Raw genomic sequence first — 26,063 nt, 5'->3', positions numbered from 1 at the left:
TAACACATTTTAAAGCCAGTTTATTTCTCTACAGGGAGATTCTCAGCCCTAGCTGCTGGAGCCATTCCACCTTTACTGAAGTTGGTTGCTGAGGAAACCAGCAAAGCCCGTCTGAGTGCAATCAAAACCCTCACCATGCTGGCTGAGCTACCAGAGGGCCGCAAGACACTCCTAGATCATATAGATACATTTCAGCAGTGTCTGAACGATCCCTGTGAGGCAGTGAAAAGAGCTGCCAAAATTGCCATCAGCGTCATCAAATGGAAACCTTTCTGAAGACGTGATGTTTCATAGAGATCTATTGCCCTCTGTTGTTGTCTGGCTGTAAAAGTTGCGTGATTATATGAGACCTTCAAAACCAAAACTCTCTTTCTCGGTTACTCTGGATCAGTTCCTCCTGAAAAGTCATTTGTCAACAGTTTCACATCTATATTGCAGGTCATGAGCAGTATAATTGGGAAAAAAAAGTTAGGAAGTCTAGAATTCTCTACTAGGAGTTATTTCCTGAGGTATCGAGATTTTCCTGTGATACAAGAAACCAATCCTTTTTATTTTCTTCATAATGTTCTCTCCTTTTTTTTTTTTTAAACCTCAGCCTATCAAACATTAATAAATAGCTAATTATATTAGAAAGAAAGGTCCATAATTAACCTCTGCAGCAGTGTTGTCTATGCTGAGAAATTGACTTAATGGCAGGAATCTACATGAATTTTGCTGCAAACATTTGTTGAACAGAGAATTAGAACCATTTAGAGCATCATCACAGAAAATGCAATGGCAATGTCATAGAAGGGCTTCCCTGAGTCAATTATGAGACTTTCTCAGCCTAAAATATAACCAAATACTTATCAGCACAGTTCTAACAAATGGAGTTGCTGACAAGACTTGCCAGCAGCCCATGTGGTGGAGACAGACCCTGCTGCCCTGGGCTAAGAGCACCTCAGCCTAACCCTGTCCCTGTGATGAGATTTATCCATGTGACACTCAATACCCCCAGCTAATGACTTCTTGTGGAGAGTTTTGATAGCAGCCTTTGCTTTACTTTGCAGCCCCTTCTGAGCCCTGCTCTTGGTGTATGCGTCAGCAGCCTCTCCCTCAGCCTTAGCTGCGGTGATTGCTCCTGTGTTTCTAAGCTGGTGAGGATCTCAACAGGCAGGTTTTCTCTTTCCACGTGCTTGGAGCCAGGCTCGGGGCTGCCATGTGCTTAGGGTAAAAGGAAAATAAGTCAGAAAGACTTTACTAGGGTAACCCTTGGTAAAGCTCTGTTGAGGACAGACCCCACTGCCTCTAACAGATGAGCAGTCTGACCCTATCTGAAATTGGTTATAGGATGGAAAAAAAGTGCCTCTGTGTTTGTGCTGGTACCTGGTATTTTGCAGGTTTGTACAGCTGTAATTTATCCTTTGAGTATAAAAGTTAAGAAATATAATGGAAATGGAAGTGTTGTGCCAGAACTGAAGAGTTTTGCCATTGTGGCTCACTTCTGGGAAGAAGGAAAGCTGATCCTAATGTTAGTCTAGTCCAGCAGGAGTGAGACAAGGTGATCTCCAGAGATCCCTTCCAACTGCAAGTATTCTATGATAAATAACTGTCTAAAGAGACAGATGAGGAGATAAACAGAACAGAGAACTGAAAATGTCAATTCCCTATTTTGGAAAAATGTGGGTTTTTTTCCTTTAAAAAACAACAGTTTTTTTTAAAAAACCTTTTACTTCATAGAATTGAGAATAACATAGAAAGTTTGAGCAGTTTGTAGAAGCAGGCCTATCCAACAAGACAAATTGCCTGAGGAAATAAGGTAGTTCCTGTGTTTAGAGCTGATGGGCAGTTGAAGTGGTGGGAAGTTCAGTAGCATTTTACTCACTGTGTAGTCAAGGCAGGTTACTGCAAATACGTTGCAAATTTCTCTGTCTGCAGTTCCAAGTGTGTAATTTAACACAAGGTCTGGTCAAAGAAATGAAGCAAGCTAGCAGGACAAATCCTGGCCATTCTCAACAACCAAGAAGGGTGTGATAGTGCAGCTGACTCAGATTCACAGGAAGTCCCATTTGTTTTCACATGGTATTTTTATATCCACAAGTTACCAAGTTGTAGCTACGAAGAACCTACATCATCTGTATAAAGGGGTTATTTGTCAGGGCTGCTTTTCCATTGCAGAAACCCACTGTCACACTGCAAACTGCATTACCCTTAAATAAAGTATTCTGTAGGAGTGATTAAAGTTAAAATGTTTCTCTTCCATAAACTAACCAAAGGGTGAAATTCCTCTCCTATAAAGATGTGATTTAAAAGTATTGAGCCAGTTGGATTCATTCCCTCTATGCAGAATCATGGAGGAACTCTGCCTTTTAAACACACTTTACATACATAAGGCACTCATACGTAATACATACTGATGCCAGAGTGCATTCAATTCAATAGAAGAGAGCCAGGCAGATTAATAACATGGTAAATGTTCAGTAAAGGACTAGGGAACAACAGAGAATGGTAGTCTCAACTACACTAACAAAACTGCTGCAGGAAAATGCAGTAACAATGATCATTTTAGCTCAGTTCCAAACTTCTGTCACAGCTTTCCCCAATAATTCAGGTATCACACTTCAAAGAGTTAACAAAATAATTAGCTTGTTCAGATGTAGAAGTAAGACCGTCCAGACTGAATTGCTCTGACTCGAAGAAATTTAGCTGACTTGCACCTTAAGTACTGCATCCTGAGCATCTGCCTGACCATTGCTTTAAAGACAATATAAACTCTTTCCAGATAAGACTCTATATGGTATCAATATTCCTGTCTTACATACACACACAATACAAAAATGGAACAAAGCTTTAACTGAACAATGAGATCTGGATGCTAGTGCTAGCCCTTCCCCATTGTCTCAGCAGTTCTTTGGCACTATTACATCTGACAAAATATGATATTTCAATGACAACAGTAATTCCATTAGCTATATTGACCATGGACTGCATATATAAACAACAAAATTCAAAGGCTGTGTAGAGAACAGCCATGCACCATTATTAATTTTTTTTTTCACTTACAAATCTATATATCCTGAAAAAAAGGGTTACAGATATTATAATTCAAATTCACGTGCTCTGGTGTGGTGCAGCTTGCTGTAACTTATTGGAAGGACTGCAGATGATAAACATTTGCAGGAGCACAGCATGATATGTGACAATGGTGGCAGAGCTAAACAACCTACGTGAAGCAAAGAATGCTACAGAGAACATGAGCTAATGCAGAAATAATCCCATTTATTGCAAAACACTGGTTTTTAGTCTGTGGCATTTCTAGAGCTGTATTATCTTGGTGTCCAAACGTTCCGTGTCTCCTACTGGGTTACACTGCAGGAGGCCAGTGCAGGAGTGTGTACAGCACAGGCACAGAGCAGTAAACCCCATCACAGTGTGGGAGACAAGGGAACAACAACACAAATCTACCTGCTATACCAGAGAAATATCACACTGTCTCTTTTGTAATCCTGACTATACAAAACCTGAATTAAGAGGTAAGTTTTTATTCTACAAAATAGTTTTTCAGGGTATATTAAAATGTAACACACAATTCCTCCCATAGGAATATGCCGATTCCTAAATCTGCTTCCTAAAACGAGTTTCTCAGCCACAGTTTCCCATCTGAATTGTCCCTTCACATTCTTCATACAGACCTTTGAGATCTCAAATGTAATTTAAATTAGCCAAACAGGTAAAACTCCTAACTAAATGTCCCAATGTGGGTTTTTTTTTTCCCCTGGGAAAACAAAGATATGCTTTCTTTTTATGTTATTTGTCAGGAAATAACATACCCTGTTTTATTAGAAAATATATTAAAAAAGGAAGAAATATAATTTTATAGGGCATATACTATAGGCCACCCATATATTTAGTAACAAGGCACAAAACCAGCATGTAGCTATCAAAACCATCCACCAATGTTAACCGTTACTAAGCTGTCCAATAATTTGGGGGATATGTTTCAGTGTATTTCTGAATCTCCCTGTTAAAGCAGTGACTATAAGATGGGAGATTACAGCTCTGAAATAGTCGTTCGTAAATCAAAGCAGTCAAGAATAAGTCCTTGGAAAAGTTTTCACAAATAGAGAAACCAATGGTGAAAAAAGGAAATATCCAGGCTGACCCAAAATATATTTGGAAGAGTCAAAAAAGAACCCAGTGGCATGAATAGAAATTACAGGGTAAAAAGAATTGAGTAGAAAATACACAGCATAAACCTGGATTTTTAGGTTTGGAATCCTCAGTACTCTTATTCATTGTTAAACTGACTTTGATTTTATAATTTAGCAAATAATCATTTAATGAATTTTCATATCTAAAAAAAAAGTCCTTATGATTAAGGCACTAAGTCTTAAAACAAAGAAGAACAAGATGTACTGTAGTTGCAGTAACACTGATTTATAAACCAGGTTGGAGTTACCCAAGAGATCCTTGGGCCCTAGCAGTATTTTGACCTCTGCCAGTTATTTCTTAACCGCTGAGTACGGTGTTGCCCATAAGACAGTACACAAAATTAAAAATGCCACCTAAAATTCTTCTCGTACTGACATTCTGATAAAACAAAAAGGTCACCTGTCCTAACAAGTCCAAGGGCAGGAACAGTCTGGGTCACGTTCCCTATGAACTTCACCAACAGGATGATGACACTGGTGTTACATGGACAACCTGTAGTACCGATGGCTTCCTATGGGCATTCTCCCTTTTCTCAAATTAGGACATGTTTTCTGGCCCAAGCCACAGAGTTAGTCCCAGAGACATGCTCGCTGGCTTTGCAGTTGGCTTGGTGTTGAACATTCATCCAGCATGCAGATAAGGACTAGGGAAAGTACTGAAATACAGTGCCTATGGGGAGTGCCATGGCCATCCATAGCTTTGGAATGAGAGGCAACAGTCCCTAATTTGGGAGGCTGGGAAATTAATTAGCACTCTAGGTGTCAGTAAAACAATTAGCTAAATCAAAGAAACACAGCTGATGAGTGCTTCCCTTGGACTGACTTAGTTTTCAGTCAAGTATACTCCATAATAAAGCTGCCACAGACTTGGTCACAAAAATGCTTAAAGATCCTTTTGAACTGCTTCGTACACATTATAAATACTTAAATTAACATGTCAGGATCTGGCACTCTAACACTATAATTAAACTCATTGTTTCAAAAGAAATGCTGTGTATACAGCAAGTGTTTGTTTTTAGGCTATATGCTCCACAGTGCTCTACCCTACAATGACATTAGCACCTAGCCAGATTTTTAGCATTGATGAAAAATTATTTGTCTTTTTAGCTTGAAGCTAACAATGATTAAGGCCAAAATACAATTAATGTGATTCTGGGTCAATACTGAAATTAATTCAGTTACACTCTACACAGACCAAGTTTTCAAATCAGCTGCCTAACAATTCTCAGTGATACTGGGAGAACACAGGGCAGCTGTGTGCATGGGAAATAACACCTCCTTGTATAAACCTTGTGTTCCACCCAAGCAGAGCTCATTTTGAATGCATGAAGGTTTATATTAGTTTTTTCTAACAGTTTCCAGAAAGTTAAGAACATTATAGCTCTTTGTTCTTGCAACTACAGACCCATTTCTGTGTCCCCATTTGCTTTCAGAAGTCCAGGAGCTAGAAACCACTCTGTCCTGCTCTGGAAAATGGCAGCTTCCAATTCTATCTCTTCATGTTCCAAAGCAGGTAGTATTTTAGCTTTTTCATTTTCCATTAAAAGAAAAAATCAAAATCATATTAAAAATGCATAGAAGCAAGAGATTTGTCTAAGGACAAAGTAAAGAGTCTGAGAAAGTCAGATTGGCTAATTACATTAAAGCAGAAGGGCAGAATGTCTCTTCTGTGGCTACACACAAAAACTAAGATGAAAAATTCAAGCGAAGGACCTATTTTTAGCAAGACAAAATTTACAATTTGAATGAAAACCATTGTAATAATTTAAGCTACTTTGAATATAAGCTAAGTTTTTAAAGTTATAGGCTCTAATGCTGTAAACAAAAAACGGTGCAGAGAATAAGGATGAGCTCACACTTACCTCAGCTTGAGGTTCTTCCAGCTACCCTAAGTAGGGGAGCTGCTGGTACAGACCCACACGGCTGCTCTAGCCTTGAGCGCTGCCAGGTGAGCACAAGAGCTCCAGGGGAATTCTGCTTTTTCACAGCTTTCCATGGTAGATGACAAGATGGAATGTTCTTCAGGAGGGACAAAAAAGTCAGCCTATTTTATTAATAACAAGGGTAATAACCTCAAGCACTGTTTTTCAACAGAACAACTAGTAGATACTGGAGTGAGCACAGTTTTACTCCATCCTTTAAGTTCTCTAGCACAGGCCTGCAATACACCCTCCATGAACAAGTGCCATGAATCACCAAGTAAAAACGGGTTGGATTTTTTTTCATTTCTCATCTTTCTTGGTGAGGTATCGCCCTCTGTTGTTACATCTGTGATACTGTATTTTAAGTTAAACAGAAGGGAAGCTCTCTCTAGCTGCTGATCTCTTCCCTCACTTTCTTCCCACCACACAGTAACACTGCAGGTGCAGGACACAGAGACCTGCAGCTAGGACATGAGATCGTTAAATAAATTTAAAAGCCCAGCAGCCTTCCTCAGAACAGCTTTGCCTGTGAACAACCCTCTTCTGTGCAGTGAGACTGTGTCTCCCCAGGAATATCAGCTTTAAATTCTCCTCCAGCTCAATGCTTCAAACCAATGAATTCAAGTGTTCTTCAAAGATAGTAACCAAGGCTCTATAGCTTTTCTCCCAAATGCCAGCCACCACTGGTGATAGATATATTTATCATTGCTCCTCATTTTTCTGTCAGCTTTTACTTCATATAAATGTTCCTAATTTTGCCAGTTAAGAAAGTGGTCTGGGCAGGAGTTAAGCCAATTAGCAATTGCAGCTGCTGATGGTGCTCTGATCACAACAATCACTTGCACCTGAAGAACTCAGCCTTGTGCTATGTCCTAATTCACCATGGACAGACATTTTGGTTAAAACCAAACAATAGTTGCTGCAGATGTATTCCAAATTAAGCCACAGATCTTCCCTCCCCCAGCATTTCAGTGCATGAGCTCTTTTGATAACAAAATAGGAATAAAACCAAATTCTGAGTTCTAAGAACAGAGTGTTCCATGATCATTAAAAATTAACATTTGTGAGATACTTGGATACATTTGTTATGGGTGATACAGAGAAATGAAAACATAAATGAAGAATGGTTACCCCTTTTCAGGACTTGGCCTGAAAATTATGTAGTAATTCTTAAATAGAAGATTTGATTTGTTTAGGGGGTGTTCTTTAGATATCAGCATTGTAATTGGCTTACAGTGCTACTAGGTGAATATTTTATTTTGTGCAGTTCATTTAAAATAATTCTGTGTATCTAACTAAAGTCCACTAAAATAAGATGTAACCCTATATCTTAACTGACAGGATAAGGTGGAATGTCTCAGGATCACCTGAACTAGTTGTATTATGCTGTACATGCCACGCATGTATATTGTGCTATTAGCCAGAGATATATCTGGAGTCTCTCCGCTAACCAGAAGTATTTCAAATTTACAGTCAAAGAGAGGAACAAGCATGTGCTCACTGTTCCCATTTATAAAGCATGAAAATGCCCAGGAGAGTGTAAGCTACTTTTTGGGTTTTGTCTGAGAGTGTCCCACAAGAACAGCCCTAACATGGAGGAAGAAAAGTCACTTTCTTCCTTAAAATCATGAAATGGCCTTTGAATGCAATAGCTACCAACCTGAGGTGGCATTTAATTATTAATCTAAACATTAAAAGTTTTATCAGCTGTTCACAATATCAGACAGTTTTTCTATGCAATTATACAAAATTAGAGGAGTACTCAAAGCAGCAAACTTTAGCTAAACATTTGAACTCTGCCCTCCACAACATCCAGTTTTCAGACCAGAACAAAATCAGGTTGCTGAGGATGTACAGTGAATGTCCCTGGGAAACTGAGAGTTAGTTTTTCAAAATTCTTTAATCCTGGGGAGGAAGATGAAGTGACAGTGTCTGATTAACCAGGAGGTCATCTAAAGGCTACTCAGCCTGCCAGAAAAATCACTTGTGTTGTTTGTCTTTATCCAAATGGCTGTACAGTTTCACCATATTTTTCTTTTTGTAACAAAGCATGACAAAGAGAGATCTGGGCAATCCTCATTAAAGTCTTCCTCATTTGTTTGTCATCCATTACTATTACCCAGAGCCAAAATCTAGACCCCAAACTGTTTCACTCTCTTCCATCATATTATATAAAATCCCATCATTTTATGGACACCAAATACTTCAAAATATACAAATACTTTAATACATACAAGTCTTCATAGTCCATTAAATATAATTAATTCCATGGTCTTTAAAATACTCTATCACTGTATTAACTGGAAGAAAAAGGTTTGCACTGGTATTTATATAGTATTGATTTGATCTGGCCTATGCAAAACCTTTCAGTATACTGCAGGAATTCTACTGGAGCAGCAATTCTACAAGAATCCAGAGCATTTTGGTTTAGATGCAAATGAAGAAAAAATACTGACAGAAGATTCTGAAGTGAGAATGATTAAAGCTGCAGGAGTTAGCAGCAGGGTGGTGTAGCACATAAGAGAGACTACTGGCCCCCTGTTTAGATGCACTTATAACAAGTCCAGTGCATCCTTCTCGTAGAATCCCACTGAAATGCTCTGAGACAATGCAGCATCCCACGGTATGTGTGCAACAGGAACAAGGAACTGTGGTGCAGCTTGACTACGGCAACCGATGACTTCTTTTTACACTTGATTCCCCAGGAAGCTGCGTTAGATGATAAGATGATCTATTGCTTTTTGCTTTGAAGTGTTAAATCTATCTTTTCTTGTATCTCCAGCTGGTATCAAACTTATCAAGTGGAGACAATCAGGCTGGTTTAGCTGATATCCCACAGTTGTGGCTATTCTCCTTCATGAACTGTTAACTCATACTGTCATACAGCATGACTTCTGTTTCTCAATAAAATCCTCAGAAGGAAGAGTTATAGCTTTGCAGAACAGCAGTACAGAGCCCTCAACTGTACTTGAAAGAAAAATGCAAACCCAACATTCTGATGCTTTGGACTTCTAACCGTGTGCGTGGATTGTTTTGTAGTACCATCCATAGAAAGAGGCAATACATTAACACCAGCCCCACAATACGGAGGCCCTAGTAGTTGTGGGTAGAGACTGACATACCGAGATGGGAATTCATTGGTAAGAAATAAATATATATACACACACACACATACATATATATTTTAAATATATATATAATATATAGTGCATATATATAACGTATTGCATGTGTATATATAATATGTGTATTTCGTATAAAAAAGCTTCACATTCAAGTATAGATACATATTAAAATATAAAGAGAGGAGGACCTTCTGAAGTTAACCTTAAACGGAGAATCTATCACAAGCAGAATTCTTATTAAGATCACCGAGACATGTTTTCCCCAATTTCAAAATGTGATCAATTCAGATGGTTGGTGTTCCACTGATTACTGAGAAACACAGCACAATAAAAAGTGGGAAAAGGGAAAAAAAGTTATAATAGAAAGTTAGATATAGTGTCAAATACATCAATATATACATAAACCCTTCACTTAAGGTAACCCATGCTTGGAGGGAACAAAATTGATTTTTTTCATTTGAATTCATAGTATAGTCCCTCAGTGTGGTTTTTTTGTAATCAAATTATCATAGCAAAAGGAAAAAGAAATTTGAATGATCAGAAGAAGGGTTGACAATCAACCTAAAAGGTAGTTCACAAACCCTTTTATGAAATATGGCTCATGCAGCCTTGTTCTGCACCTAAAATAGAAAATGTATGACAAGTAGAGAGAACCTTGGATGGAAATTCTGAACCTCAATTAGCCCTGGATTCAATGTCTAAACAGAAAATCTCTCTCTTGAAATCCCAGTGGCCTTCATCTTTAGATTGTTGAAATTATGATCACAAAATCAGTGAGTAAATCACCCTGATTTTTTACAAAAGTAGACAATGAACATACTAAGTTGTTTCTAACTCTGTAAATCTACAAGTCATAGTTTTTGCTTGACAACACAGTACAATTTCAGAACTGTAATCAGAAGTTTATGCAAAGAAGGCATGGCAAAACACAGCCACAGTCAATAGGATGATGCCATTGATATTCACGACGTTTCTCCAAAGTGGCACTTCACTTGTGTCAGTCAGTTTCTTCTTCAGTGCTTCCTCTTCCTCCTTGCTCAGTTTGGGTCCTTTTTGTTGATCTAAGCCACAGAACCAGTTGTATGCTTTCCTAAAGCATCCCGATTCTTCTTTACTTTCCTCATTAACTGGAAGGAATAACACACTGGTCATGAAATGTAAGCACAGACCACTGCATGCACTAGAAGATCTCTGTGACTGGGGACATTCCTATATTTAATACCGCAGCTCTGATTTATCGTCATAGTTACATGGAAATATTTTAGTACAAGGCAGTACAAGAATCAAGTTAATTTTGTGTTTTCACAGCTCACCTGGAAAAAGAGTGATTTTCTATATGTTGCAAGTGAGCCTTTTGCAGAAGACACTTGCACCTTTTGCAGCCTAGAGACCCAGTCTGGTATTAGAGAAGCAAACCATGCTGCAAAGCTTAAACTCCATTTTTTCAATACTTTCTACACTTTTAATTAAAAGACAGATAAATGAATTTGAGGATACTTATGAAAAGCAACTTGGCAGCAGAACCAGAAACCCAGCAAAGAGAGCAGGTGGTTTTGCCCAGATGGACGTCTGGAATTTCGATTTCATGGTACCTTGCACCAGATCCTTGTTCCTTCAACCCTGGCTACTACCCACTCTTTCCAAGTGAATTCTCGTTGTTTCATTCCAAGTGCTAGAGTTGCATGCAGTTCTGCCAGTGCGCACCACCTCTGAGCTAAAACATCTCCATTGTTTTAATCCTAGAACTGCCACCTACCTACCTAGAGAACAACATTTTCTCTCTTCAAATCTGATTTACACTACGCTTGATAGATTGGTAAAAGGCAGCTTACTAGCGATTTAAACAGGTGGAGTTTGAGGTTCTGTTGTTGTGGGGAGGAAGGATGTCTTTATCAAACATGTTAATGTTTCTTCAAGAATAAAATAGGGGTGCTCAAATATAGTGATAGAATCTATAGATATTCAACAGTTACCTGATTCCTCATCTCTTTCATCAGCTTTGTCCTGCTCATCTGCATCAAGATCAATACGTTCTTCTTTGCTGTTCCGCAAAGACCAGCACAAGCGGTAAAGCTGCCAGGAAACAAAATGAGTTTATAAATCTACAACCTCACTACACAGACACAAATCAGTCTGGCCAGCGCGTGAACAAGCTATAAGACCATGGCACCCCAAATGTCTGTTAAGTCAACGATTATTAGGAGTCACTGCAGATTTGCAACAGATAAATGAAAACTATTTCCCTTGCTTTCTTATAAGGACTATATGATGTGGGTAGTTGAAATTTCAAGAGGTAATATACCAAGTACCAGTGTTTAAAACTAGTAGTTTCATTGAGTTCCATTTCTTGAGAAGCAGGACTGCAATGATACTCACGTGTACATCAGGAATGGGCTTAGTCATGAAGGAGACTGCCAGGATGACAATGGCGGTAACCCCAAAAAGAATCATTGCAAAGTAAAGGTAGTGAATCCCGCAGATGATGAACGGGCAGTTGGAAGGGTTCACACAGTTGCCAGTTCCATAGGCAAACTCTGCAATCATTCTGCTGAGCCCAGCTAGCAGCCCAACCATCAGGCCCCAGAAGGCACCCTGCAGACAAAGTGACAGGAGTTACCACAGTGAGTAACTGCAGGTGTGGAAATAAGCTCTAAGCCCTGAATAGTTGCTGGAGGGAACATGAGGTAGGTACGTGTTATGTTGCCTTTGGCACAGGGGTTTTAACCCAGACACTTTCAGTGACTGTATTTACAGCTCAGTGTATTAATACAACTGAAAGCAGCAATGACCAGCAGCTCGGAGAAGGAACATGGAGAACACCTTATCCAGCACATTTCTCAAAGTTCACCCAGATCCACACGATGCTCTCTTTATGCAGGACAGGCTCGAGCCACAGACTACACATCCCAAGGGTTCTTCTCATATCTTTTTATCTCTGAGGGCTAAATCCCTGACAGTTCCAGCATGATGGAACCATCTTGCAAGTGTGTGTCATTCCTCCTGAAACATGTGTCTGGTTTATCTTCTAAGGACCTTGTTAGTAATTAGTTAAAAGTTAATGTTGATGTTAATATGGAAGTTAAAAAGTAGATGTTTTACTGTTAGGCATGTATTACTCTAGCCCAAAGTATAAAAGACACACAGGTATGCCTGTGAACAGATTGAAATATGGGAAATTCTGTTTAAACATAATTTTTTTTGTTTTCCTGTAAGGGTGATTAAACACTGGAACAGGGTGCCTAGAGACACTGTGGAGTCTCCGTCCGGGGTGGCATTCAAAACCCAATTGAACAGGATCTAAGGATCCTGCTCTTGTTAGTCCTACTTCTGAGCAGCTAGCTCAGTTGGACTAGTCCAGAGGTACCTTCCAATCTTAACCATTCTCTGAGTTTGTGAAGTCAAAAAACTAATGATGGTAACATAAATCTATAAATACTGATTAAAAAATATTGCTGGGTTTAAGAACAAGACAGTTTTAATTATTCAGTGGTCAAAGTTACAAAAAGCTTTTGGAGTAGGACGAGATAGTTAATTCCATTTCTGGCAGAAAGAAGAATGATTCTGAGCAAGAAATGTTGATAGATCTTATAAGTAATTACAATATTGGAGTTTACCTTATGCAAGGCTCCAATTCTCAGAAGCTTTGATATTTGTCTTTCCTATTTCCCCAAATTTAAAGTGTGCAGTGTACACAAACCCATGAGGATTATACTGAATTCTTCCTCAGGTAAAATTCCAGCTAAAGTCAATGACAGATTTCCATGAAGGGCACAAAGATTTAATACATTTGTGAGGTTTAACCATGTTGAGACAGGAAATGGAACATCCCTTGTGTGTCAAATGGGCTTTTCTTGCATATACGCACAGATAACCACTGAACTGGTCTCAAGACAAAATAGTGAAAAAAGTTTCGGTGATATTCAGAAACCTTCTCCCTCTAGGCTTTCCCATTGAACTTAATCCTTCTTGGAGCAAACCTGAGCAACAGGCAAGTGTTGTTACTCCTAGTATTATAGAAAAGAGACTGAATTCCTGAGTATGGAGTTCTCAGAATGTCTGAGACCCCAGTGACCATGACTGGCCTATGCTCCCATCAAAGCCTGTGGCAGACCTAATGCCTTCTGAGCTACTTACAAAGGCTTAAGTACAATATTTCTCAGTTCACTGCTCTACGAACCAAAATCAGTGATTCCCAGACTAGGTCCTAAAAACCATGAGAAACAATGCATGGAACAACAACATGTTTGTTTTAAAGGACTGTTGACAAAATATATAGCGGTCAAGAGGAAGGTGAAAGGTGTCTGGTAAAGCAGTTTGGTGACCAATATCCTAAAAGACTATTTTCAAATATATCTTCACAAATTATTCATTTGACACGCTTCTTGGCAAAGCGATAGATAACCTTAGTTTCAGAGCTATCTAGGAACTCCTAGGTGACTCTTTATTTATCATATTAGCAAAGAATTTTTTTAAACTCATCTCTGAAACCTCAGGCCCTAGGGTATGGAAACACAGAATCCCTGGGCTGTAGTAGGATTAAAATAAACAGGAAGAAGTTGCTAATAAAAGACACCAAAACAAAAAACCAGTTCTCCCAATGCCTAAAAGAACATGCAGCGTGCCTGCTTCCTAATTTGTACATACCTGCTCATTGACCCGCTTGCAGAAGACAGCAAGCAGGAAGACAGCAGCAATGGGAGGTCCCAGGTAGCTGGTAATTGACTGAATATAATCGAAGAGCTGCCCACTTTGAGCTGACTGCACCACAGGAACCCAGGCAATGCTGATGCCAATTAAAAGTAACATAAATGCCCTGTAAACACAGCCAGGTATTCAATTAGTCACCTGCTCAGAAGCATCTAGCAGAAAGAAAAAAACAGCAATTAATCAATAATTTAAATATCCATTTTGTATTTCAACCAGCCAAATCAATGGTAATGGCCAATTACCATTGAACAAACAAAAGGAATCCAAGTTGGATATTGTGTCTGTCAACTATGGGTCAGCATACAGCTAAACATGTAATCAAAACATAGAAAATCTCTTTTTTCCTTTGTTTGTTATGTCTAGAGACAAATCAATAGCAGAACTAGAACTAGTTCATTGATGCTGTGGTGTGGTGTAGCAGAAAGCCTGTGAAGATATTTTAAAATAGTTCCCTTTGAATAGCAGTAGGAAGTGTTGAGAATTAGTTTAGCTACCTCATGCACCCCTGTCAATTCAGCTGGAAGCGAGGCTGGGTTATTTCCAGAAGGGAAAACAGGGTGGGACAGCCCGTCTGGCCACGGGAGGCCACTGCTGCCCTGGCCACACGCTGCCAAGGCAGGATTTCACCCAGGCACCCACTGCGGGTTTTGGGGGCCGCACGTGAAGCTCCTAGTGCTCGCTAGGCCTGTGCGGCTGGGCAAGGCTCGGCTGCTCTTACCTTCCAGCTAACATAAGCTCTTTCTCAGATGGTCGTGATCGAAATTTGGTGTAAATGTCCATAGTAAACAAAGTACTCGCACTGTTAAAAATGGAAGTCAGGGAGCTCATAAGGGAGGCCAACATGACTGACAACATCAGACCCCGCAGACCTGAAATACAAAGACATGTGGACTGGGATGAGCATTCAGTATGTGGCACCATCCATCGTGCTTGTCTGACCCCCTCAAGTCAGCCAGCTGTGAGTGTGTCTGGCATATTCAGGTGCCTCCCTGACGTTCTCTTGCAATGCAAGCAGAGTGATGTCTGCTGAGCTTTGGAAAAGCTATTTACAGCAGTGATAGGGCAACCCTTGAGCTTTTAGAACATACATACTTCTTTTGTGAATGCTGTCTGATTAAATGCTGAAATAAAAAGAAAAAAATACTAAGCAGACTTTCCCCAACAGTTATAAAAATATTTTCTCTTGTTTGCAGGCGAGTGCTTGCTTGCTTGTGGTATATTTGTAAACCAGTTTTTGGCCAAAAAAAAGTTTCTTTTACTGTTCAAAAATCAGAGTAAGCCACTTTTCCAGATGGTATGATCTAATCAACACAGTATGGGGAAGCACTGTAGTATTTAATAATACTATGTACAACAGTTATAATACCATGAGGAAGTACTAAAGATATCAGGGAAGTACCATGGTCTGCATATCATAATCTGTCTTTCCAGCCTTATGAACCAGCTTTGTGGTTTTCTGCATAAATTTATCTTCTATGTATACATAGTCCTCTCCAGAGCGGTGCCTTATTCTCTCACTGAACAGGTGTCCTACGGAACAATGTGTACATAGAATATTTTCTCCTCCCACCTGGGTGAGTTTAGCAGAAGGACTGCAGGTGTATGCCTCCGACTCAGAAATCCTGGCAGAGACGGTTTTTTTATGAATCATTGGCAAAGTAGGTTATTTTTTACCTCCACAGAAAGGGAGCTCAATTACCACTTCATCACCCAGTATTCGCCAGCTGAGAGCTGACATTGTCAGCATGTAGCTATTCTGCACCTACAGCTACAACTAATATGGACTACCCCTTTGATTACTAGTACACAGTTCTAGCTAGAATTTTTGAACTAAATCTGGGATTTGGGCTCCCTCTATCACCTGTTTTTACAGCCTGGCAGCCTCACCTTTCCTTAAACAAACAAACACAGACAGTGTCTTACCATTTGGCATAAGCTCCACTACCATTTTTGGATAAGCAATATTTGTACAGCCAACTGCAGTGCCACAGTACTGCTGGCAGACTTCAGGCACGACACAAGCCACCACATCTGAGGAGAGGATAACGAGACAGGGTTAGACAAGGTTGTATAAACAACAGATTGCTCCCAAATTAATTAATTGCTTCTAAAATTTATCTATGTGTTGAACTGCTGGACTGACATGCTTGATATCATCCTTGGTCTGCTGGCAGGGAGGAAGGTGATTCTAAGCCTCTATCCTTCCTTTCCTCACTAAATACTAAAAAGTGCTGCAGGTCAAAAAAAAAAAAAAAAAAAAGCATTAATTTATCAGACCAGGACTGAAAAGCACAAGGAGAGCAAGTAGAAAAACAAGCAGAGGAACACTAAGACCCCTCCCACCAACCTGAACATCTCTCCTCTGCCTGCTGTTAATCACACCGATGGTTAGAGGGAGATTAGCATTTCCCCCACGCTGCGCTCGGGGCTGCCCATGGCCCAGAATAGTACTGTCTGCGACTGATGACCCTCTTCCTCTGACTGCCAGCAGAGTATCAGTCCTGGACAGCATTTTCCACTCATTCAGCCAGAGCGGGGCTGTAACAAACAGACAACTGGGGAGGGACACTGTGGAATTTCTCTCCCCTAAAATGGAGAGCAATAGCATTAGCAGAAACCTGGGATCAGGGAAAAGAGGAAGACCTGTGACTTCTTACAGTGTATGTGCCTGCATAATTTAGATGACAAGATGACAATCTAAGAGGTATTTTGGAAGGGACAGAGAACAGGACATTGAGAGAGACTGGCAGTGACACATGGGCAGCAAGAAGAAATTTGTGTTTCTGTATACATACACACACCTGTGTACAAAATTCGGCTGATCATTCCAGGCATCACTATAATAAACATGGGCAAGAGTTTCAGGTATCCACACATGATACAACCAGCCTTCACATGGGACATGTTCTTGCCAGAGAGACATCTTTGGACAATAACCTGTCAACGAGACATGGCAAGTACACGTGACAACCAAGAATAGCATTTCTATGAACGCATCGTGCCAGGTTCCAGATGCAAGGTAGTTCTTAAGCTCTGTGATAGTGAAAGAGCCTATTTACAATTTCTGTCACTAGGAAAAACAAAAACGACATGAAAATCGAAGGATATATTTGAAATAAGTAAAGGAAAGTATAGTTTATCCAGTGTATGTTTAAGAGTATGTTTCTCACAAGATGTTCTTAAAGCAGATAGACTAAAAAGCCAAAAAGGAGTAAAATATTTACATGAGCAATAGATACGATTACGTCTGGGGTTTTTTCATTTGTTTACATATTGTGAAGATTATCTTTCTCACAATTCAGAATGCAGATAAATCACTTGCTAGAGATTGGACACATTCTCACATCACAGTTGTGGGAGCACTTCCTCTACTCATGTCAGTGTGATCTCTTGGGGAAACTGGACAGTAAATTTTAGGGAGAAGGAAGGAGGACTGGGGAAGACTCTCCAGACTGAAAGACCTGACATTTAAAGGACATCCTCCCAGGACTGTGTATGCAAAGGTGAAAGCCACACAAATAGAAACAAAAATCAGATTACTGAATGGGGAATCATATCTAGTCCCAGTCTAACAAGAATCATTTGATACATGGTTTCCTAAGTTCACATTACAACCTCCCTGTTTTTTTACTTATGGTCACACACAAAAAATGAGAAAGGAATTACACACAGTATCTGCTGGGCACAGTGCAGAAGAATTGAAAGAATATCCATTCCATTTTCTCACATGTGGGAGGGGTTTAGAAACCAGAAACTGAAAAGTCACTGACCAGTCTTGAACTAACTGCCATTTCTGTGACCCAGCTTTGAATTACAGTGAGGGAGGTATACCCCCAGATCACACTAGACTGCAGAGTTTTGTGTTCAGCATTTCCAAGGCTTATGGCTTCCACATTACCTGATCCGTGCACCAGTACCACAAAGCAAGGATGCTCAAACCAAAGACGAGTCCTGGCCATGGCAGATCTCCAGTGACGGCATCTCGGAAGATGTGAAAGGAATCCTCCCGAGGAGTGTAGCATTCTGCCTTAATCGTAGTATTTCCATAGGTGATATTGTTTGGAATTGCTTCCATGTACTTCTGCATGAAAGCATCGTACCCTCCTACTTCAGCAAATGCTGAAAAATAGAAAGTAAAAGTAGCAATAAAGTATTCAAAACTAAAATCTCAAATGGAGCAGAGAATGTGAGGAGTAAAACCTCCTTAATATGGACGTAAAAGACCCCTAGCCAGTGTACATCAACTTCTTCAGAAAACAGTATACAGTGTTTTGTAAGTATTCACACCAAAGTGACCTTTCTGTTTGGGTTTCTGTATAGCTTGCAAACATTGGTTTAGGCTCCACATCTCTTATACATGCCTTGCCAAGAAGTGGAATTAAGATACGTTATTTCCACACAGGGTTAACCTAGGAAGAACCTACGGCAGGGTCTTACCAGCTTAGGTCAGTCTGAAGTTATTTCTGATGTAACAATCATGGAATAATTACATTTCAGTGAAAGCCCTAGCTAGAGGAAAACCAAGTGCTGAGTAACTAGAAAGATAAGGAAAGGACACTACAAATCCATGGAATCTTACCACTACTTCTTTCTTTCTTATGACCTCTTCCTATTAATACTGTTTAACAGCATGATTTCTACTTTAAAATGCATATGGTCTTCCAAACACAGGCATTGTCCCATTCATAAACATTCAGTTCATATCTTTTGTCCAGCTGGCAATATAATGACATCTGTAGATCAACTACAAGGCTTACTTAAAACATTAAAATGTTTGGGTTGTTTTAACAAAAGCTGCCAGCTAGAAACAAGGGAAAAACATGCAACATGACCAACAACTCTCCACTTTGAATTGGAAATTTCATACATTAACATCTGAATATCTATGAAATTACAATCTTCTTGAAAGAAGATGCTCTCTGAACTTCTCAAGAGTATCATCATCACCTGCAAACAACTCTGCTTTTACTTCATTAGCCAGCACGAGTCCTGTTCTATCATGGGGTGCTGTATTACCTTACACATTCACCTGTGCTTTGGAGATGGAGTGGTCTCAAAGACTAAAGGGCTTGGCAGCATGTCTATTTTCATTCCTGATAAACAGGTATATGAACCGAAATATGCTGGTTAAGATAACAGGGTTCCACATCGCAGGATCTGTTTCCATAGCCACCATGGGACTTGTGGTTGACCTGGTTACCCAGGATATGGAGAAGGCTGAGGTACTCAGTGACTTTTTTTGCCTCAGTCTTCACCAGCAGGGCCTCCAGCCACACCACCCAAGGTACAGAAGGCAAAGGCAGGGACTAGGAGAAGGAAGAACCACCCACTGTAGGAAAAGATCAGGTTCAAGACCATCTAAGGAAGCTGAAGGTGCACAAGTCCATGGGACCTGATGAGATGCATCGGCAGACCCTGAGGGAACTGTCAGATGAAGTGACTAAGCCACTATCCATCATATTTGAGAAGCTGTGTCAGTCTCACAAAGTTCCCACTGACTGAAAAGGCGGAAACATAACCCCCATTTTTATAAAGGGAAATAAAGAGGACCTGGGGAACCACAGGCCAGTCAGTCTCACCTCTGTGACCAGTAAGATCACGAAGCGAAGCCTCCTGGAAGTTGTGCTAGGACACATGGAAAATAAGGAGGTGATTGGTGACAGCCAACATGGCTTCACTAAGGGCAAACCGTGCCTGATGAATTTGGTGACCTTCTATGGTGGGGTTACAGTGCTGGTGGATAAGGGAAGAGCAACTGATGTCATCTACCTGGACCTGTGCAAAGCTTTTGACGCTGTCCCATACAACATCCTTGTCTCTAAACTGGAGACATGGATTGACAGATGGACCACTCGGTGGATCAGGAATTGGCTGGATGGTTGCAGTCAAAGAGTTGCAGTCAGTGGCTCGATGTCCAAGTGGAGAGCAGTGACAAGTGATGTTCCTCAGGGGTTGGTGTTGGGGCTGGCGCTGTTTAACATCTTTGTTGGTGACATGGACAGTGGGATCAAGGCACCCTCAGCAGTTTGCCAACAACACTGAGCTGTGTGGTGCGGTCACACGCTGGAGGGATGTGCCGTACAGAGGGACCTGGACAGGCTGGAGAGGTGGGACCATGCCAACCTCATGGAGTTCAACAAGGCCAAGTGCAAGGTCCTGCACAGGCATCGGGACAATCCCAAGCACAGGGCTGGGCGAGGAGTGGATGGAGAGCAGCCCTGCGGAGAAGGACTTGGGGGTATTGGTGGGTCGAAAACTGGACATGAGCCAGCAATGTGCGCTCACAGCCCAGAAAGCCAACCGTGTCCTGGGCTGCATCAAGAGAAGTGTGGCCAGCAGGTCGAGGGAGGGGATTCTCCCCCTCTACTCCACTCTCAGGAGACCCCACCTGGAGTCCTGTGTCCAGCTCTGGGGACACCAACATCAGAGGGACATGGACCTGCTCGAGTGGGTCCAGAGGAGGCCACGAAGATTATCAGGGGCTGATAATTATCAGGGGCTCCCCTGTGAGGACAGACAGAGAGAGTTGGGGGTGTCCAGCCTGGAGGAGAGAAGGCTCCGGGGAGACCTTATAGCAGCCTTCCAGTGCTCAAAGGGGCTACAGGAGAGCTGGGAGGGACTCTTTACCAGGGGGTGTAGTGATAGGATAAGAAGTAATGGTTTTAAACTGAAAGAGTGTGGATTTAAATTAGATACAAGGAAGAAATTCTTTCCTGTGAGGGTGGTGAGACACTGGCACAGGTTGCCCAGAGAAGCTGTGGCTGCCCCCTCCCTGGCAGTGTTCAAGGCCAGGTTGGACGGGGCTTTGGGCAACCTGGGCTAGTGGAAGGTGTCCCTGTCCAGGGCAGGGGGTTGGAACTAGATGATCTTTAAGGTCTCTTTCAACTCAAAGGAAGACAAAAAGACAAAAAAAAATTTCCAGTTTAATTCATCTGATTTACTTACCAAATCCCATGAGAATAAAGGATCCCACTACCATGATAAATGTTTGTAAGGTGTCTGTGTAAATCACAGCTGCAAGGCCACCTAATGGCAAAGAAAATTCAAGGCAAACAGGTTAGCCCCTGTGTAAATGCCTCAGTTGGAAATCCTTTTTTTTTTTTTTCACCTCTCTCACCACCTCTCTCTTTCAAACAAAGACCACTGTAAATCCTCCCCTTTCAGGTTTTCATTTCTCCTCTCTTACCCACCTCCACTCTTCTCTTTTTTCTGGCTTCCCCAACATTTAATTTATCAGACTGCTTTGCAAACTCACCTGTGATGGTGTAAAGTGCAGTAATAGCAAGCAGAATAATTATGGCCAAATAAAGATTCAGCCCTATGGCCAGCTGTATAAATACAGCTCCAGAGAATATGTCTGCCTATAAAAGAAAAAATTATAGATTAAGCAATGTTTAAATTCATGATGGTGGCATATTTAACATTCATGGTGCAGGTACTGAAATATACAACGCCCCCCCTTATAGCATTGCACACACACCAAAAAAAAAAATCAGAAAGAAAATAGAGGCCATTTTAGGACAACTGCTAGTCTCCTCTCAGTGCCATGCTGCTTTCAGTACAAGAATTGTAACACTTCTCAAAGAATACCCAGGTCTTTTTCAATGGATCATTTTAGCTAGACAGAGTCACCTCACTACTCTGTTCTTACATACTGGAAGAGATTAATAACAAACTAGTTAAAGCTCAGGTTACACTTGCTACTATGTGCAGGGATGGACTCTGTGACACCTACAAGACATGGCATGGTTCTCTTCATTTAATGCTGCTCTATAAATCTCTTACTTTTTCTTCACTGCTTGCATACATGTGGTATAGCTAGTCTTGCTGGTTCAGGACAAATGGTGATTAAAGGCAAACATCTTGTATTATCTCTATTTTTAAGTTCCTGTCAGAATAATTGACATCAGTTGGCTAACAGAAGAGACCTTTAGCTCTTGCGTAAGAAAGGAATTATTCAGGTTTCAGAGTAACACTCTGGGATTTTAACCACACTAATCAGTTCCTGATTTAGAGATCATTTGCCTCAATGTTATTTATCCAAGTTTGCAATCAGAATAATCTACCCCGGTGCACTTGTAATGCATTACTGTAAATTATGCTTTCATCAGAGGTTTACATCTGTACCTATCCTTGCTCCTGAGCATCCAGTTCACAGGCTCGTCTCCAATCCCACCTGCGTGCCTCCTTTCTGTGTGCCACACCATCTATACGAGCGCCCTGTACGGGGAGTCCTATCCTCATTTAACAGTAGTGCTCCCCAAGCTGGAGAGCTGCAAAATGCTGCAGGAACTGCCCATATGCAGGGTCTGAGAAACAAAGATAAACACCATTCCATGTGCCCTGGGGTAAAGCCTGCACACACAGCTCCTGCAGGGCAGCTGCGAGGTGGCAGCTTGCTGGAGGAGCAGGAGGTTGCGCAGGCCAGGCTGAGGGACTGCCCGAGCCTCTCATCGCAGGAGAGGCACTTGCACCACTTTTGTCGGCTAGGCTGAGGGAAGGCAGGGCAGATACACTAATAAGCAGTTACAGTCTGGCTAGCTGGGAGATGCCAGATGAAGAAACTCTCTTCATTCCAAAGACACTGAAACCGAGACTGCAGGGTATGATCTCACCCTTAGTTCGTTCTGGAGAATGAGGAAGATGTACGGACCTCTGCAGCAAGAGGTCCTCCAAGCCTACCTACTGCCCTGATGGGCAGAAAACAGCCATGAAGCAGAGTGTGAATCACAACAGAGGTCCCACCCCCACAACTCTGCATCTAGAGCAGCTTGAGATGATTTGATTTCTTATAGGTTTTAGTTTGGAACTGCAAACCAGGACAAACCCTTAACCCCAGTGGCAGTCAAACCATACCCTTTGTCCCTTCTCTCTATGGGAATATTTTTTCCTATCTTTTCACACCACTGACCAGCTCATGTCCCTGATCTTTCTTTTATTATTCTTGGCTTTAGTTTAGCCTACATAGCATTAAATATTAATGCTCCTAAAATGACCCCCAGAAAGAAATGTATAGTTAATTATTTAGCATCCTGAGCAATATATCAGCTTCTTCGAGCTGCTGAGTTACCTTCCAACTTCAGTGCTCCTCCCTCCCAATTAGATTATTTCCTTCCAATATTTCCTTGTTTCTCCATTAATACTCTTTTATGGACACTATTTAATTCTTATCTTATCTCTAATAGAGTAAATCTTTCCTTTACATTCCAAACTATCTCTCCAAAGCCATCCAGAGATCATGCAGGAACAACTGGCAGAGCACATACCAATTGAGTGAATCCTGCTGCAATGTTCCTGTGGGAGTCAGGGCAGTGGCACATACTCTTTACCCCCTACATCATGCGGGCCTAAGAGGAGGTTATCCTTCCACCTCCTCTTCCCCCCAGGTAAGTCTATACCCACACAGTTCTACTGAAATTATGCACAATGAATGTAAAGAAAATGCTGTAATACATTTATAAATTTCAGTTTACAATTTCTGATTTCTTCAAAGGCATTCAGGTCTTAATTCCCTTTTGTCTTCTCATATTTAGTCAATTACTCTCAATCAAATTTTATTTTTACTAGGTCATTTTCTTTGGCATACTGACCAATATCAGCAACACTAGTGGCTGATAAGCTCACTACAAACCTAGACACTGAGGGGTGCTATGGGCATTACTCACAAAGTACTGCCTGCTTAGGAAGCATGTACAGGTGAGGGACCTGTACAACAGAAATCCTTTGGACTTGAAGATCACATGTGTCCTGATCCCAAAGATCAACACCTTGCAGCATGGCCTTGGCTGGCAAGTGGTTGATTAGCCACACAACCAGGTGAGAAATCAATAAAAAATACAGAAAATGTGCAGGAAAAGAGAGAAATGATAACAACTTGTACAGAGGTGTGCAAAGGGAATCTAATCATCACATGGTGGTGGGCACTGTGCCAGAAAGAACATGCCAGGAGTTACATGACCTGATGTATTATATTATTGTCATGGCTTTAACCCAGCCGGCAGCCAAACACCATACAGCCGCTCACTCACCCTCCCCTGCCCCGGGGATGGGGGAGAGAATTGGAGGGGTAAAGGTAGGGAGACTCTTAGGTTGAGGCAAAGACAATTTAATAATTGAAATAAAATAAAATTAAAATAATCATGATAAGAGTAATAATAGAATATACGAACAAGTGATGCCCAATGCAATTGCTCACCACCTGCTGACCAAAGCCCAGCCTATTCCCAGCTAGTGATCCCAGAAGAAAGAAAATCCCAAAACTGCAATCCAGGAAGAGAAAGAGCCCCAGGTTCCCAGCCTATCCTCATCTATATACTGAGCATGATGTTGTATGATACAGAATATTCCATTAGCCAGTTTGGGCCCAGTGCTCTGGCTGTGTTCCCTCCCATCTTCTTGTGCACCTGCACACAGGCAGGACATGGGGAGTTGAAAAATTCTTGATTTTTTAGCAACATCTGAAAATATCAGTATACTATCAGCATTCGTCTCATACCAAATCCCATGCTGAATCCAAAACACAGCACTATTCTAGCTCCTAAGAAGAAAAATTAACTCTATCCCAGCCAAAACCAGAACAATTGTTCATTGGAAAGCAGTGTAATAATTACATTATTAAGAACATTAGATAATATTTTAACACATCAAGGAAGCAGCACATGAAATAACTACACCAGAAACAAGATGCCACTGTTCTACAAGGATAAGCAGCAGTAAGTATCACTTCTAGTCAGACTGATAGGTGTGACTGCCCATTAAGGGCAGGGCAGGAACCCATCCTTCTATATCAAATCTCAATAAGCCTCAAAGATCACAAGGGAGTGTTTGCAAAGGCAGCAGTCAAGGAAGTAAAATGCAAATTGCCAAGCCAACTATGGCATGGATTGTCAACACATGGGTATGTTTGGATATACAACGTGCCTCCGGGAAGAGAGACCGGTGTTAGCTTCACATAGCGTGCATAGCTCTACACAGCACAAAGAAGTTATCTACGGGCCAGGATGGAAGAGCCCTTCCCTTTCTGCTTCTGGAGCAGGTTCATTTGGAGACAGTCTGGGCATGGTGTGGCATTGCATGGTATAGAAAAACCTACTCTGACATCCTCTGATGGTACCTGAAACCTCTAAGGACTTTGACTATTCTGCCTATTCTGAATAAGATCCGGCAATAAATCAGACCTAGGCAAATCCTGCCCTACTGAATATAGTGGCATAAGACAACAATGCAGAAGACATGTTTGCACATTTGTGCATGAGACAGACACTGTCAGACTTGTTCTGGGCAAATGGGGGAAAGAAGAAATGATTAGAGGAACTTGTGCACCGAATTTTTCCCCTGCAAGGCACAGAGACCCAGCTCCATGCCAATTCCCCACACACATCTGGAATAATTGGTTTGATGGGAAGCTGGGATGGGCCACTGGTGAGTGGGGCCTGGGTAATCTGCTGCTGTATGGATCTCTTGACTATTGCTTTGCTCCCTAATAAGAGAGGACCACAAGAGCAGGAGAAGGTGCTTCAGCCTCACAACCGCACTGGAAGCTTAAATGGAAAACCTGTCATGCCTGGAAGCAAGACACTCCAACTGAAATGGGGTGAAATCCCATGACCAGATCCTTAGGCATGATAGAGGCTGGAAATAAAAGATAGACAGTAAATTCAGAACCTATGTAACACCTTGATGAGCTCGTTACAAACATGTGTTGCAGAATAGGACTGTGAGTCATCCGACTGGAAGAGTTTCTCAGCTGCTAGAGCTGCCAGAACTCTGCGTCATATCTGGGTTTTCTGATTATGGTAGTTAAGCACAACAACAGCAAATTAACTAATCCTTTTGAAATATATGGAAATCCAACTCTGAGGCCAGCTCCACAGTACCAACCTGTTTAATTTATAACCTTTCTAAGGATCAGTTATCGTGAAGATGTGAGAATGAGAGCAAAAGGCCAATCTTTTAGCTTAAATTGCACTATTATCACTCAGCTCCCATTCAGAGGGCAAAGAGTAATCTGTCATGGCAACTTCTGCAAAACAACAGATTGAGGTATGCCTGAACTGTGGACTTCTTTAGAGGTTAGGTAGTTTCAAGATATACAGAAAATACCAGCTCCATTCACTATT

General features: G+C 41.1%; 2 protein-coding genes across 2 annotated transcripts in view; one reads left to right on the top strand and one right to left on the bottom strand.

The window, feature by feature from the left end:
* Positions 1 to 324, top strand: part of RSPH14 (radial spoke head 14 homolog) — a 103,217-nt gene extending 102,893 nt beyond the window's left edge. The window contains exon 6 of the mRNA XM_074887337.1: positions 35 to 324. Coding sequence (XP_074743438.1) covers positions 35 to 276 — 242 coding nt within the window. The 3' untranslated portion in view covers positions 277 to 324. The remainder of the gene's footprint in view (positions 1 to 34) is intronic.
* A 7,669-nt stretch (positions 325 to 7,993) lies between these two features.
* Positions 7,994 to 26,063, bottom strand: part of SLC5A1 (solute carrier family 5 member 1) — a 31,614-nt gene continuing 13,544 nt past the window's right edge. The window contains exons 6-15 of the mRNA XM_074886847.1: positions 21,200 to 21,305; positions 20,890 to 20,970; positions 17,843 to 18,063; positions 16,746 to 16,881; positions 15,868 to 15,975; positions 14,663 to 14,813; positions 13,882 to 14,050; positions 11,614 to 11,829; positions 11,211 to 11,310; positions 7,994 to 10,364 (exon numbers count right to left, since the gene is read on the bottom strand). Coding sequence (XP_074742948.1) covers positions 10,141 to 10,364; positions 11,211 to 11,310; positions 11,614 to 11,829; positions 13,882 to 14,050; positions 14,663 to 14,813; positions 15,868 to 15,975; positions 16,746 to 16,881; positions 17,843 to 18,063; positions 20,890 to 20,970; positions 21,200 to 21,305 — 1,512 coding nt within the window. The 3' untranslated portion in view covers positions 7,994 to 10,140. The remainder of the gene's footprint in view (positions 10,365 to 11,210; positions 11,311 to 11,613; positions 11,830 to 13,881; positions 14,051 to 14,662; positions 14,814 to 15,867; positions 15,976 to 16,745; positions 16,882 to 17,842; positions 18,064 to 20,889; positions 20,971 to 21,199; positions 21,306 to 26,063) is intronic.

Source organism: Strix uralensis, chromosome 17 (assembly GCF_047716275.1).
Source record: "Strix uralensis isolate ZFMK-TIS-50842 chromosome 17, bStrUra1, whole genome shotgun sequence".
NCBI lineage: Eukaryota > Metazoa > Chordata > Aves > Strigiformes > Strigidae > Strix > Strix uralensis.
The sequence above is the reverse complement of the archived record's forward strand: the minus strand, read 5'-3'. Positions and strand labels throughout refer to the sequence as shown.